This window comes from Prionailurus bengalensis, chromosome D1, assembly GCF_016509475.1.
Source record: "Prionailurus bengalensis isolate Pbe53 chromosome D1, Fcat_Pben_1.1_paternal_pri, whole genome shotgun sequence".
In the NCBI taxonomy this organism is placed as follows: Eukaryota; Metazoa; Chordata; class Mammalia; order Carnivora; family Felidae; genus Prionailurus; species Prionailurus bengalensis.
The window spans coordinates 96437084-96453383 of NC_057346.1; the positions used below are offsets into that span (position 1 = coordinate 96437084).

Below are 16300 nucleotides of genomic sequence, written 5' to 3' on the forward strand. Positions count from 1 at the left end.
TCACCAGGAGGGAATGCCTATGTAATTCTGAAATTGCTGATTTCAAGTCTTTAATATGGTCTGTTTTCTATCTGGCATTGCACTTTTAAGGTCAGTCCGTACATAACCATTACTTTAAACCTCCTGCAAAGAATTCATTTGGCAGTAATTACTGAATGAGAGCAAGTATAAGGAGCCGATACTTCTGTTGAAATGATTTCTCTTGTGTTTTTCTAAGGAGAGGGCAGCGGAGGGCAAAGGAGGTGAGGCAGTCTCACCCATCTCTTAGATGTGGTCATCAGCAAGCTAGGTCTCACCCAGACCCAGGAGCTCTGAGTGCTCCTGTTCACAGTGGTTTCACTAAGGCAGTTTCCCAGGAATCCTCTCATTTCAGATAAAGAATCTAGACACAGAGGGGCGCCTGGGTGGCGCAGTCGGTTAAGCGTCCGACTTCAGCCAGGTCACGATCTCGCGGTCCGTGAGTTCGAGCCCCGCGTCAGGCTCTGGGCTGATGGCTCGGAGCCTGGAGCCTGTTTCCGATTCTGTGTCTCCCTCTCTCTCTGCCCCTCCCCTGTTCATGCTCTGTCTCTCTCTGTCCCAAAAATAAATAAACGTTGAAAAAAAAAATTTAAAAAAGAATCTAGACACAGAGAAGTAAGTTAATTTCCTCAAGTTCATACAAAAGGCTGCAGCTAAGGCTGGATTTGAATTTATACTGCGGAATGTTCCTTTTTGAACCAGGTCTACAGGACCTCTGTCACAACTTCTGGAGGTGGAAATCATAAAGGTACCTGTTCCCAGAAAGGTTTCTTTCTTCATCAAATATACCTATTAACTCTGTGTGGTGCCAAGCCCCACCTACCACCCACAGTTAATGTTTCCTGCTAATATTTTAAAGTAATTTTGCATAGCAGTGGTGAGCAACTTAAAGATATACTTCTGTTCACCTCATGATTTATCTTACTACCTTTTCTAAAAGATTAGTAGGGAAATATCATGAAATTATGAGGCAGCTAAAATTATAATAAAACATTCACAGTGTGTCTCTAAATTACATATATACAGAAAAAAATGGCTACAAAGCTGCATAATTTGAGTGCAGTTGAGTAGGAAGGTAAGGAGAAAGACAAATATTATAAAAAGTCACTCGTATCTGTTAAGAGGACAGTGTTACCTGTATTTTCCACCCAGGTACCTTACATTTAGTGGTATACACCAGAATGCCTCCTATAAGGTACCTTTTCCTATAGGCACAAGAAAGGCGCCTTTAGAGTATAATATAACCCTATTAGAACAGGGATGGTAGGAATATCTTTAGAATATTCCATTATTCACAAAGGCCATTTTTCTAACATCTGTTACTTTGTGTTCAGCAACGTCAAATTCAAAGTCAAATTCTAGTTCCCATTAGAAATCAGTTTATTTATGTCTTAGAAACTCATTGTATATAATAGGAAGCATAGAAGTATTACACTTACTTGTACGGGGGAAAAGAAAGTACATTAGAACAAGAACAATTTGGGGCAAGTAGAGCAAACCTTTAAGGTGTCACAACCTAACACAAGCTGTGGAGCAGCAGAGAGGTGGTAAGCTTTGATTGAACAGAACATAGGATCTACAGTCTGTTCTCATACTGTAAGGCCATGAATTCAGAGAGCACAGAGCAGACTGAGGCAAATGTCTAAATGTACTAAATATTTTGGGATTCAGATATGCCAAGCAGTGTAATCTGGATTAATTGCTGTCTTCTTCTAAAAGCCCAGTAGAAATCAACTCTGCCTACCTTCAGCATCTCCTACACACACGTGTGCACACACACACACGTGCACATATGTTGGCAGTTGAAATTAGGCAGATACCCTGATAACTTCTCGGGCCAGTTGTTCATACCAGAGATTCTGAGTTAGGCTGTAGCTAAAAGGCCGTGGTGAAAGAGATGACATTGGGATAATTTATTCCTTTGCAGCTTTTTGGAGAGCCAACAATAATAGCTTACCATGTGCTAGGCCATGGTCTCACTTCTTATATTTCAATCTCAACAACTTAGTGAAGTAGACACTATTATGAAACTCAGTTTGCAGATGAAGAAACTAATACACAAAAAGAATAAAAGTAACATGCCCTGCTTTATACAGCTAGAAAGTAGTAGAAATAGGATCGGAACTCAGTCCGGCTGCAGTCTGTGCTCTTACCCACTATGGTCTAAGGCTAAGAGAATTACATGAGCCTTTGTTAGTTCTATTTGACTAGCTCTAGTTATGTGGCTCTTCCAAAGTTCTGCTGCCTTTCAATTATTTGTGGCATTTCTTTATTATAACTCATCCTGAAGGATCCTAAGGTACCCAACCAGGAATCTCCTGACAACTTATGAGATTCAGAAGGTAAGGAGTCTTTTTAAGAAGTCAGTGGCTACCTAACTCTAGAAAATATTCTTCTGAGACCTTTGTAAATAGAATTATGAGAAAAATAGATTTCCTTAGCTTTACTAATGATAAGAGTTCCTGAGAACTTAGTTTACTCTGAAAACCTTTTTAACCACTGGATAAGTTGTGCCTTTGCCTTTGGAGACTTATACTTTGACAAGACCTATTAAATATTTGTTGTCCAGAACACCCTTGTAGGGTAGGTTAATATTAATAATCCAGTTTATACAGGTGACCCTCTAACCGCAGAAAAGAATGTTGACATGTTTGAGATCGCCTAGCAGTTCTAGAAACAGAAATACCCTACTTGGAGTTTTGTGCTTCCTTAGTATTGCCTTGTACTCATCCACTTCCAAGAAAAACCAAACTGCCAAGATTTGAATTAGATGCTAAACACTTTGTAAGCAAGGATAGAGCATTAAGCGCAGAAAAGGATTTCCATTTTCACCTGGGACCTTGTTATCTAAAACACTTTCTTTAAATCATGCAGTTCCTTAAAAAAAAAGAAAAAGAAAGAAAGAAAAAGAAATCCTACCTCTCAAGGTTAGTTTAAGCTACACAATCTCCTCATTTTTGCCTCAGCAAAAAATAATAGTCCTATGCACGGAAGATGACGTGTTCCTTCTTAGGTATCTTTCCATTTTTCCTTCTCCAATATTTTCTTGTGTTTCTTTAATGAGGACATCATGTCCACCTCTGCTAGGAAGACAGGTGACATTTTCCCCTGTGGGCAACTTTTTCTTCAGTTCCCCTTTGAGCTAGGGCAGACCTATACCAGCCCAACGAATCGAAGCTTTCCTTCTTTCCAAAATGCTTCAGTTCTCCTTCAGACAACTGGAAGGAACAATTTAAAAAACAGGCAATTTGACTTTGTATTATTAGCCTAGATAATTATGTAAATCGCACCAGAACACTGAGCCACCCTGCTTTTAACTGTCAGCCTAAGAAAATTAATATTAACAGCTCTAACCTTAAAGCATTTAGTTTTTACTTGATCATTTTGATTCTGACTACTTCCAACAAATATTATAACATAAACTTCTTATTCTGCCTTTTTATTCCCAGTTCTCCCCGATCCCCTCTTCAGCCCTCTCTCTCTCTCCCTCAGATATTGGCCCCAATTTCTTGAATTGGAGGACAAGACATTCTTAGAATGCACAAGGCTCGCTTCAAGAGGTTGTCTGGGTTTGAGGTCATGCAGGAGGACTAATTTTAGATTCATGCACATCATATCTTATAAATTACCTATGAGGCATTTTTAAATATTGCAGACATTTAAAAAGATGAAACCAATTAAATTTTTATAATGGGAAGAGAGTGGGAGAGAAAAATAAGAGATGCAAAGGTTAGAGGAGGAAGTCAACTGCAGAAAACACAGAATTTCGCTGGGTTCCAGTGTTAAAGGTTTGTCCTTTGTTTTTGTAACAGTGTTTTACTTAACCTGTGTCAAGGTGAAAAATGCTTTAGAGGCAAATTCACCGAAGCTGAAAGCAGAGAATGTACACTAGGAATGACATGTTTTAAAATTATCAGCATCACTGTCATCGTTTTCTGTCTGTTTTTAATAGTCATGCTTATTTATATCCCAATTAAGAGTTGTCTCTAAGAAGCATGACGTTCTTCATAGTAAATTGTAGTCAGTTGGGTGTGTACAGTTGTTTGGTGTCATTTCTTTATTTTAATGCTCTTATGCTTCACCTCCCCATATCTAATCTGCACATACTAGATGGTGAAGACACAAGTGGAGACAAATCCACTACCTCTGTCCTCTCACAGGAGAATTTGGAGGAAAAAAGTGACTATCATTGATCATAGCATCTTTCCTATCAGCCTTACATGGGCACACACACACACATACCCAACACCTTCCACCTCTCAAATTGTACTTCTCATCGCCTCCCAAACACAAATGAGAATTCCTGTTCCTGTTGCTTTGCTTAACGCATCATTATTCACTGCATAGAATGCCACCTTCTCTTTTCTGCTAAAGAGGTAGCATTGGCTGGTAGAGAGCCAGGAAGCTTTCTACTAAGAGAGAACTGATTAAAATCTTAGATCTACCAGTCACTTACTATTTGACCATAGACAAGTTGTTTGATTTCACTGAGACTCAGTTTCCTTATCTTCAAAATAAAAGTTAATATTTCACAAGGCATTTTTGAGGGTAATTAGGAGAAAACATACAAAACATTCAACAGATATTGGCTCTCCTTGTATTTCCCCCTTTAAGTCCTATCTATTCTTCAAAATTCAAGTTCTGCCTGCTCCAAGTCTATTCTCTGAAGCACTTATGTTGCACACCATGCTGCCTCATTATTGTTCGTTGTCTTCTATTTACTGGCTTCCCAAGTTGCTTGCAAGTTTCTGGAAAGCTAAAGCTCCTCTGAAACAAAAAAAATTGGTTTCTGACATGACCTTGTTAAATATGGTAGCCTCAAATGTGTGATAGTGTAGAGTTGGAAAATGGAAGAGACTCCTTAGGCATGCAGACCCTTTACTCCAAACTCAGTAGGTTGGGAAAGGTTTTGAGTCCATTATGCTTTTTTGGCACAACAGAAAAGGCGTGAGAGGTGCTTTCCTAAATTATGGAATCTAAAAGGGAGTCTTCAAATCCAGAAAGAGACTGTACTTCCATTGCTGCAGAGAGAGCTTAATTGGATACATACATCTCTTTGAGACAGTGTTCTATTAAAAATAAACCTTTAGAAAAAGAAAAGCAAACCTTTAGAGTATGTTTGAATGTTCTGGTAAAGGAGGGAAGTTACTTAGATACTCTTACCCGAAGACTTGTCCTGTGAGAAGAAAGTTGCAGGCTTCCACTGAACATATATCTTTAGGGACAGTGCCCATCAAACATAAGAGAGGAAGTGGAGTCCTATTCAGATAGCCTGATCACTGCCACATCAGACACAACAACCTCGTAATAGATTCCCTAGAGAATGACCATCAGGCAGAGCAGGATGGTTGCTCTTTATCCGTATAAACACACAGCCCCTAATAGGGTCAGAGCTCTTCAACTTACTGGCAAAATTGTAGTAAGAAGTCAGACTCACTATACATTTCAGACAGTATCAGAGAGTGCTATGATTGCATTCAAGATGTGACATTTTACACTAAAGTAAATCTTTACACGACCAGAATTTGTTTTCCAAAAGAAAAATCAGCATCTTTGTGATATTACAGTCTTGAACATGGATTCTCTGCCACCACCATCCCTCTTTAAGTCCTTTGTTTTTAATTTATAATCTGTTGCCTTTTGATATATCTTTCATTTTAAGCTGTAATGCAAGAACGGTATTATTTCTGTGGTATAGTTCATCTACTTCCAGACTTATCCGGGTACTAATCTGTCATTTCTCGCCTTTGAAAAGCAAATAGAAGGAAAACTACTTTTTTGTGATGTTTTTGACTTGCAAAGAAATGTTTCTAAGTTATTCATTATAAATGGAATGAGATCTTTGGGATGTGATCTTTGTTGTCGTAACTTTTTATCCCCCAAATACTTGGTTCTTACAATAGCCTTGCAGGTAAAACGATCTTGAGTCGCAATCATGACCTGGCTCAGGGTGCCAGCTCACGGATTTTTGTGTGTTCTGCTGGAGAAGAACTGACACTATCATCTTTTTGTTCTTCCTGATACTTGAAGACCTTGAGCCATGGGACTACCTAAGAGAGATGTTTCTAATGTGCTGTCTTTGTGTCTCTTGTCATTGAGGTAATTGTCATGAGAAAACCCTGGACAACAGCCATGACAAACAGAAATATTTTGACAACTCACAGTCACTGGATGCTGCTGAAGAAGAGCCCTCTGAGACAGGAACAGAGGAGGACCCTGTACTCTCTGTTGAGAATTCAGGGAGGGACTCAGATGCCCTTAGACTTGAAAGTAAGTTGATTTGACCTGAGCTGTGCTTCTGGGATAAAATCAACTCTCAAGCTTCGAGTTTAGGCTTTTCTCTACTCTCAGTAGTTTCCTTCTTTTAATAGCCACTCATTATATTGTAGAATTATGAGGTGACCCACAGGTGGTGAGGTTGAAGTTTTTATCATGTAAAAAAGCTCTTCATACTTCTTTTTCCTTCCACCTCAGTGTTGTGTTTTGCTAGAACAAACTTGCTTCATTTATATACCAGTTCTTTCTTCTTAATATCAGTAGTCTACTGAGTAAGTCATTGAAAAAAAGCAAGATCACTTGTATTTACACTAACCCAATAACATTTAAAGATTTGGAATAATAGACATACCAGGGCCTCTCCTAAAATTCTGTGGCCACATTTTGAGCTATGCTATACTGAACAGTTCTTAACATTATCAGTCAATGCATAATTGCCAAATTGAATGACTTTTTAGTACTCATCCTGCTTAACCACTTTGCTGCATTTGGATCTATGCACAGCTCCCCACTCCTTGAAACTCTCTTCCTTTTCCTCTTGGCTTCTGGGGTATCAGTTGCTCTTGGCTCTCTTCCTGTCCTCAGGACATCTGCAATTTCTTTCACTTATTTCACTTAATTTCTTTACCCCTTATTTGTTAGGTTACACAGGATCTCAACCTTGGCCTTTTTTTCTTATCCCTCTTCTTATCCCTCTGTGTTATCTCTTGTATCTCTTGTATCTGGTGTCTCAGATACTTCGGAATATATCAGTGACTCCAACTCTGTATTTTCAGCTAGGACATTCTCTACAACTCTAGATCTTAGTTCCACTTTTTTAGTGGTCTCTATCTAGATGTACAATAGGCACTTCAAATTTCATATATCCAAAATTGAGCTTGTTCTCATTTTCATCCTATTTCTTGAACTGCATCTAATTCCTATATCCCTGTTGTCTGTTAATGGCATCACAACTCACCAGTCACCACTGTATCCAAGACCTGTTGCATCTGTTTGTCTCTTCATCTATTCTTCCTGCCACTGCCTGAATTCAGACTTTTTTCATTTCTGCTTGGGCTATTGCAATAGCTTCATAATTGAGTTCCCAGTATCTAGTCCTTTACTTTAGTCTGTGTATGGAGTGTGTGTGTGTGTGTGTGTGTGTGTGTGTGTGTGTGTAGGAGAGAGATAATACATGTAAATGGTACAGTATTTAAAAAGCAGAAGCAGTTCCTGTTACCAATGTATTGTGCGTCCAAAGAGTTGTTTCTAAAATAAGAGCTGATTGGGACACCTGGGTGGCTCAGTTGGTTAAGTGTCCAACTCCGGCTCAGGTCATGATCTCACAGTTCGTGAGTTTTTTTTTTCAACGTTTATTTATTTTGGGGACAGAGAGAGACAGAGCATGAACGGGGGAGGGGCAGAGAGAGAGCGGGAGACACAGAATCGGAAACAGGCTCCAGGCTCTGAGCCATCAGCCCAGAGCCTGACGTGGGGCTCAAACTCACGGACCGCGAGATCATGACCTGGTTGAAGTCGGATGCTTAACCGACTGCGCCACCCAGGCGCCCCACAGTTCATGAGTTTGAGCCCTGCTTTGGGCTCTGTGCTGACAGCTCAGAGCCTGGAGCCTGCTTTAGATTCTGTGTCCCCCTCTCTCTCTGCCCCTCCCCACTCATGCTCTGTCTCTCTGTCTTAAAAATAAATAAAACATTAAAAAAAAAAAAAGATCTGATCAGGTAAGTTGCCTGTGTTTAAAATTTTCAGTGGTTCTCTATTACCTATAGGAAGAGTCCAGGTACCATAGTGAGGGATAGGAAGCAGTTTGGTCCTTAGTTTTGTCTTCAAGATTACCATCTACTAGTATTCTACATAGCAGGATGTACAGTCCTTTTACCATTTCCCTCACATGCCATGCTTTTGAGTCTCCATGTCTGCACAGGCTGGGAATGGCCCCTGTGTATTTTTTGCTTTATATGGATGACTGTTGTGCATCTCCAAGATCCAGCTTAAATGTCACCTCTTCGGTGAAGCATTCACAAGGGTCTCCAAGCACTTAGCTGCTCCATGTGCTGTCTTGTTCCCACTTTTTTTTCAGGGTACATTTCATACAATACGATGCTGTGTGTCTTATCTCCCATCAGACTATGAAATTCTTATATGTCATGTCCTATATTACTGTTATTTCTGTGTACAATAAATATATTCAAGTAGTGAGATGTGGCATTTGCCTTCCTGTGTAGGTTGGATTAACATATTTAGCAATTACAAAATCTGTGTTTCCTTATAAGTGGTATTTTTTATATATATATATATATACACACACACACACACACACACACATACACACACACACACACATATATATACATATGTGTATATTTGTGTATATATATATATATACATATGTGTGTATATATATAAAGGATGTATACAAGAAGCAAGCTTGACCTTAAAAGAGAAGTCGTGACCTTCCCCTTTGCAGATTTAGAAAATTAATTGCATCAGTTCTGTCAGAAATCATTGGGCTTTAAGGAACCAAATTTCTATTTACCAATTCAAAAGAGGTGGATTCTTAAACTGGGTAGTTGTTTTGTTAATTTACAAGGGAGCTACTCCTCTCTGGTGCCTGACAGCCTCATGTCTCCTTCTGGCATCAGGTACCCACATAACCAAATGGACATCATGAAGTTGCTTGATAAACTCAGAATCACCAGAAATGAAACTGAGTGATGTTAAGGGGTATTTTATTCAATTTATACAAACTGTTCCTATTCCAATATAATATAGCTCCCTAGTGACCAGAATACTCATGACTACCAAATTAGTCTTTTTTCCTAGGATAATTTAGAATAAAACCCAACCAGAACCTTACTGTTTGTCTCCCCATTTTCTGGGTAGTACATCATTGCTTGAGACAGATTATAACCTAGTGCCTAAGTTTCTTTAGTCTCATGTTCCCCATGGAGTTGTCCCATCCCTGTCCTGGAAAGGCAGTATGGTTGCCCTGGCTGAGATGGGAGCTTTTCCACGTCCCTTCAACATCAGGCAGACTATCTCTTAGGGTGGATTCCTTTTCAGATTGCTAATTCAATCCATAGTGTGATGATGACTCTTACTAGTTTCACTCTCAGGTACTAACTTTTCTTTGCTATATGTCTAAATTCTGGGAGTACCTTCTTCTTTTCCCTAGATACTAACAAGTCCACTGGGACTTCATTCGTGGTATGTTAGTATATTCATGCCAGCAGGCTTCTTATAATGTGGTTAGCAGAGTGAGAAAAACTCCCATTTTTTAATGCAAGTAGTGTGTTGTAATAAAAAGCCAACCATAGACGTTAAAGAATTTTTGAAAATTCTGTTTTTGGAGGAAAATTTAAAGAAGTACAAATAAATTTATTATAAACATAAGTAACCATAAACGTATGAAAATGACTGCCTTTCTGTGATACTTTATAATTTACAAAATTTATGTGCTCGCTTTGGCAGCACAGATCTATAATTGGCAGACTTACGAATTATGTATTAACCATGTGAAATAGGTATTATTATCAAGCCCATCTTATAGATGAGAAAATTGAAACTCAGAGAAGGTGAGTCCCTTGCCCAAGATCATCCTCGGGTCTTCTGATCCCATACATTTGCCTGTGGGTCTCAGAAATCGGGGGTTGGTGCATTAGAACTTATTTTTCAGTTGGTGAGGTCATTTTTAAAGAAAACTAGCGTGTGCTGTTACCATTATTTTATAGAATAAAATTTTAATGTCAAAAAGTAACAAAGACGATCTCAGAATAAAGGTCAGTCTTTTTCAAAAATGGACAGTTGGCAACCTTACAACAAAAACTTGTGTCTGGATGGGTGTGTGTGTGTGTGTGTGTGTGTGTGTGTGTGTGTGTGTGTGTATGTGTGTGTTATAACTCTATGTACGTACCCTTTTTCTGTTTCTCATTTTACTAAGGATTGGTACAAACTGTGTCACTGATTAACATTTGGAAACCACTGCTTTAATACTTCATCATCTAGTACAAAATTCCTCCCCATAAACCTTAGCCTGTAAAAGGAAGAACATAGGTTTTGTAGTTGGAAATAATGCTACCATGTCCTTTCTCCACCACCAACTAGTTGATAAATCTTGGGCAAGTTACTTATCTTTGAGCTTCCCTTACCTCTTTAATTTAAAACTAAACAAAAAAAATGCCTCAAGTGATTAGTATTTAAATGAAATAACAGGGAAACATTTATTTTAGTGCCCGGTACACAGTTGGAAGTCAGTAAACGTTCACTTTTGTACACATAGGTATGACTCTATTGCATCTGTTAGAGGCTGCTTGTGAGCCACAGTCCTCACAAGTACTTATACACAGTATCTGCTCAGAAAACATCTGTGCAGTTAAAGGGAGCCCTGGCATTTGCACAAGAGTTGTTCCAGGAAAGATTATATGCTTTTCTGAGGTATCCTCTTGAAATTCCTAGTTTTCTCTTGCTATACTGACCCCGCTCAAAGAAGGAAGAACATCATTGGTGCAAATCAAAACTGATGACTTGGTGTCGTCTTCTCAGAAGTGAATCATTTTCTTACCTACCGAGTCTGAGTGATTTCATTTAAACCTTTTGTGCTTTGTGATTACTGGGTTTAAGTATTACGCCATTGTTTATGCATTAAATCTTAAGGTAGTCTGCAGCTTTACACTATGACTTCAGAAGCAGATCACTGCCTTTTTTTTTTTTAAGTGTATTCATTTATTTTGAGAGAGATTGAGAGAGAGAGTATGAGCAGGGGAGGGGCAGTGAGAGAGGGGGAGAGAGAATCCCAAGCCGGCTCTGTGCTGTCGGTGTAGAGCTGGACGCAGGGCTCAATCTCATGAACCCAGAGATCATGACCTGAGCCGAAATCAAGAGTCAGATGTTCAACCAGCTGAGCCACCCAGGCGCCCCCAGATCACTGCCTTTTAAAGAAAATTCTAGAACTCAAGACAGAATTGCCCAAGGTCTTATGGTGGTGGAGTCCTTATTTAAAGACAAATGTGTCTAATTCCACAGTATACTCTTCTTATTTTGTGAAACAGAGGGATGTGTTTCTCTCTGGTATCATTTTCTTTTTTATTTTTTTAAATTTTTTTTTTCAATGTTTATTTATTTTTGGACAGAGAGAGACAGAGCATGAACGGGGGAGGGGCAGAGAGAGGGAGACACAGAATCGGAAGCAGGCTCCAGGCTCTGAGCCATCAGCCCAGAGCCTGACGCGGGGCTCGAACTCACGGACCGCGAGATCGTGACCTGGCTAAAGTCGGACGCTTAACCGACTGCGCCACCCAGGCACCCCTCTGGTATCATTTTCAAAGGTAGAATGTGCCCTGGGTGGCTTCAGAAACCACAGTCTAGTACTCCAGCCTGTTGGTGTTAATCATGCAAGATTTTCTAGAAGAGATGTTTTGAGTCAGATTTTGAAGGAGGGACTTTTTTGTTGCTGATAATCTCTTTCAATGTGTGATCTTTACCTCTGTGTACTGTCAATCTGTTCTGTTTTGAATGTAGAACTTACCTTTTCATCCTCTGCTCCCTAAAACTCTTCTTGAAATGAATCTCCCTTCCAAGATTATTAATACTGTTTCTCACCCAATACAGTCACTTTCTTTTACTCCTCTTCTGATGTCCCACTCCCTCTCAATGATTCATTGTAGGGCTTCAGCTTCTGCTCCAGTCAAAGGGAGCTCAGTCTCCCCTTGGCAGCCCATTCCATTTTCTGGTTGTTCGAAAGTCTTTCCTAATATTGAGCTAAAATGTGGCTTCTCATCTCTGGTCCTGAAGCTCACAAAGTCAGTCTTGTGTCTCATCAATATCACATTTAAAGATGATTCTTTTCCTACCTACCCTGCCCCTCCATGTTTTTGTTTTCAGCTAAATGTCCTCATTTCCTTGAACAGCTCCTGTTAGGGCTTTTAGTACCTTACCACTCTCAAAGTAATCTCTCCAAAACTTAAAAAAAAAAATCTTTCTAGCAAAATATTTTTCAAGCTTGATTTTTTTGTGTGCAGTATATCAGCTACTGTTCCTTTGATGGGATCACCTTTGGTTTCTTTAGTCTTTCATTTAATATGATTTTGGGTACTCTCACCAAGTCGCTTTTCTGTGAATGTGCTCTGCTTTGAAAATCTCTTAAACTGAGGCGCTCACACGTAACCTTGAATCTCCAGGTGTATCTGGAGCATTGCAAGATTATGCTGGACTTCTTTTTCTTCTCCTTCCACCTCCTTTTCCTCTTTCTCCTCTTCCTCTTCTTCCTCCCCCTCCTCTTTCCCTCCCTCTCCCCTCCTCCCCCCCTTCTCGTTCTTTTTCTTTTTATCAGATTTTTTTTTTCCTTTTAAATTCAGGACTACATATGCTTCTCTCCATCTCTCAACACTTCTGCTAGTCCCTGTGATTCTTAACAGATTACCTGACATGGCTCAAACTCAACTCTAAATTTTCCTAATATTCTGAGATAGGATTTCTCAAGTGAGAAAACATGAACTCATCTGAGCCTCACTGTGGGTGCTTGCAGTCTCCTCACTTCATAATATTTATTCTCCTTTTTCCAATATGAAAATGGTACATGTTAAAGAAGGTAAAGAAAATAATAGAGATATTGATCTCAGTTTCTCTGTTTTCAGTTTATAACATACCATCTGTCCCATAAGCAGAAATCCTAATATTTATTTTTTATTCTTACTTTCAAGTATAATTTAAAACGTTCTGAGATCCCACTATAGTCCAGACCTCTCTCCAGACCTGCATTCTGTATTTCCAGCTGCTTATTAGACAATGCCTGGAGCTATGCTCCTCCATCCATTCTAACCTAGACCATAAGCTACATGAGATGTTATATTCCGAGCTCTCAGCACATTTTTGGACGCAAGCAACAAATGCTTAAATGAATTTATTAGTAAGTGTCTGAAATCCCAACGTGTTGTATCCTGTTGCCCTTTCCTAATTCCATAGTCTTTGTAAACAGCATTGTTTACGTTTTCACAGATTCTAAAACTTCATATAGTAGGAGCGCCTGGATGGCTTAGTCAGTTGAGAGTCAGACTATTGGTTTTTGGCTCAGGTCATGATCTTGCAGATTCGTGAGATAGAGCCTTGTGTCGGGCTTTGCACCAACAATATAGAACCTGCTTGGGATTCTCTCTCTCCCTTTCTCTTGCCCCCCCCCCCCCCCCCCCGCTTATGCTCTCTCTCTCTCAAAATAAATAAGTAATAATTTTTTTTAGAAACTTCACATAGTAAAAAAATATCATTATTTCACATTAGGCTTTGAAATCCTGAAATCATCTTTGAACTTATGCTATTCTTTGTTATGATATCCATTTAACCACCAAATTCCATTTTTCTCCACTAAAATATGAAGTATCTCTTTCCCCTCCCTTTTTAACTTTTCCCTTTTACAGGGGTACCTAGGTGGCTTAGTCTGCTAAGTGTCTGACTTAGGCTCAGGTTATGATCTCACGGTTTATGAGTTCAAGTCCTGCATCGGGCTCTGTGCTGACAGGTCAGAGCCTGGAGCCTGCTTCAGGTTCTGTCTGTCTGTCTGTCTGTCTCTCTCTCTCTCTCTCTCAAAAAATAAACATTGAAAAAAATTGTTTTAATTCCCCTTTTACAAACCTCACCCTAAGCCAGTTTCCCTTTAAATAACTTTGTATATAGATTGTTGAAATACCTTTCTAATTGGTCTCTTTGTCCTCTGTCTTCCTTCTCCACCCCCAGTTATGCCAAGTGATTTACCATTCTAACCTTCACAAACACTATGGCTCTCATCTTGTTATTCTTCTGCTAGACAAACAAGAAGCTCCCTTTACGCTTAGTCTTGCTCCCAACTTTCCCAGATATCCTCAGTATTCACCTACCTTCCCTAAGTATCTTGTTTGCTGAGATCATCTGTATACATTCTTTGTTCTAATTCTTGTGAAAGTAGTAATGCCTTCACATATGTTCTTCCTTACACCTGCAGTATTTGTACATACGGGTGTGAGAGTATATATATTCATATGCTCCTCCCTCTGGGGAGTGCCCTCCCCAGGCCTCTCTCTGTCTAAATCCCGCCTCACTAGCCTGCCTTCCTCTAAGAAGCATGTTGTGACCACATTCAATTATGCTTTTCCTCTGGAAAAAAAAATATTTAAATGTAATTGCTCTCTGATTGTTTAATGTATGTAGTTTTGTGTCTCCAAATTGATTATACAGTTGATCCTTGAACAACACAGCTTTGAACTGCATACATCCACTTACACACAGATTTTCTTTTCAATAAATACAATATAGTACTGTAAATGTATTTTTTCCCTTATTATGTTCTTAATAACATTTTTAGCTTACTTTATTATAAGAATATAGTATATGACACCCATAACATACAAAATACATGTTAATCAACTGTTTATGTTATCAGTAAGGCTTCCTTCCGGTCAGCAGTAGACTATTTGTAGTTAAGTTTTTGGAGAGTCAAAAGTTATATGTGGATTTTCGACTGTGCAGGGATCAGCACTCCTAATCCCCATGTTGTTCAACTGTATTTAATACCTCAGAGTCAGATTCTCTATCTCATAGCATGGAAATAGGCACATAGTAGGCTCTAAATAAATAAAGATTGATTTATTGTTTAAAACTCATAGCACATTTTGATCTCCCCATTCCTCACCTTTATTTAGCACTGTTCTTTAGGAATTGCAACTACCCCAACCCCTGCAGCCTTTGAAAAGGATTAATGGCTGCCAGCAGGGAAAGCCTGCAGCAAGTTCCATAGTCTCTCTTGACTGGAATACTGATCTCCATCAATGAAAGGCCCTTTCTCTAAGAACTTTTTAATAATGATAGATATTACCGTATGGTATGGGCGTAGGGGAGCATTAGCCTTTGGACCTGGGCTTGCAGAGCTCTTTGCAACTGAACAACTTCATTTATTTAGAATGCTTTCTAAATAGCAGTAGTGGAAATAATGGAAATGGAAATAAGGCTTCCAAACACAGCATCCCTATGCAGCTCTAACTATACACTGGGGAATTAGTTACCTGCAGTCTACCTTTGGCCAGAAGCCACTTTTCTTTAAGCCCATACTCTTGGCTGCAGCCAAATCTATCAAAAACCCTTTCCTGTCTCAGGACCAGGTACAAGGAATCCCATGATAGCCATAGGAGAAGGAAGGAGAGGAAGCTAAAATAACGTGAGGAATACTTAGAATTCTGTTGCTACAAGTCAGACGGCAGGCCATTCTTCTAATTAAGTTGCTTTTTAGGGTCCCTACAATAACCCTGTCCAACTGCTTTTCTGAGTTAGCTACTGAGAAATTTGTAAATCATATAGTATGCCAGACTCTGTTAGAGACATGGCGCCTGCTTTTAACCCATGACAAGGTAAACCTTAGACTTTAAAAAGTCTTTAATTGCCAGCAGGGCAAGACAAAAGTAGGAGCAGCAGATCCTCAAGAACCTCACAAACCAAATTATTCCTGAATTCCATTCGTTCATCCTACAACCGCACCTATTAAGTGTCAGGTACAATGTTGGACATTCAGGATATAGTAGCAAACAAGATAGAAACTGAAAAGTAGAACTCTTTGTCAATCCTACATTTATACTACTTGCTACATAATTTAGACAAGTTACCAACCATTTTTATCTGAATATCCCAAAGAAAATGCTTTTACAAACCCCTATTTTACTTCATGCTTTTTTCAGAACTTCATTAATAATAATGATAATAATAAGCAATAAAAACCAGCAGATTGGTTCAGAAAACCTAAAAGACACTTACCTGAAAGGAGAGCAGTATATTTCCAAGTCACTTGTTAAATGGAGAAGCGGTAAACTTTTTCAAGAAAGAATAACAGATTTCTAGTGGGATTCCCAGCCTGACAACAGACCTTCCTACTTTCCGGAATAGAAAGTGGGATGGAAGATAGAGATGCCACCAGAGTCAAGGTTGACACTGCAGACCTCATGTGAGTAGGGCTCAAAGCTTTACATTGCTTTTAGCCTTGTGGTCAGACATCTTT

General features: G+C 39.2%; 1 protein-coding gene across 2 annotated transcripts in view; it reads left to right on the forward strand.

The window, feature by feature from the left end:
• The window catches only part of TTC17 (tetratricopeptide repeat domain 17), a 128997-nt gene that overhangs the window by 70523 nt on the left and 42174 nt on the right, over positions 1 to 16300 (forward strand). The window contains exon 17 of one of the 2 annotated variants that reach the window (XM_043580995.1): positions 6118 to 6288. The exons of the other annotated variant lie outside the window; for it this stretch is intronic. Within the exon in view, the coding sequence (XP_043436930.1) occupies positions 6118 to 6288 (171 nt within the window). The remainder of the gene's footprint in view (positions 1 to 6117; positions 6289 to 16300) is intronic. 2 annotated transcript variants of the gene reach the window in all.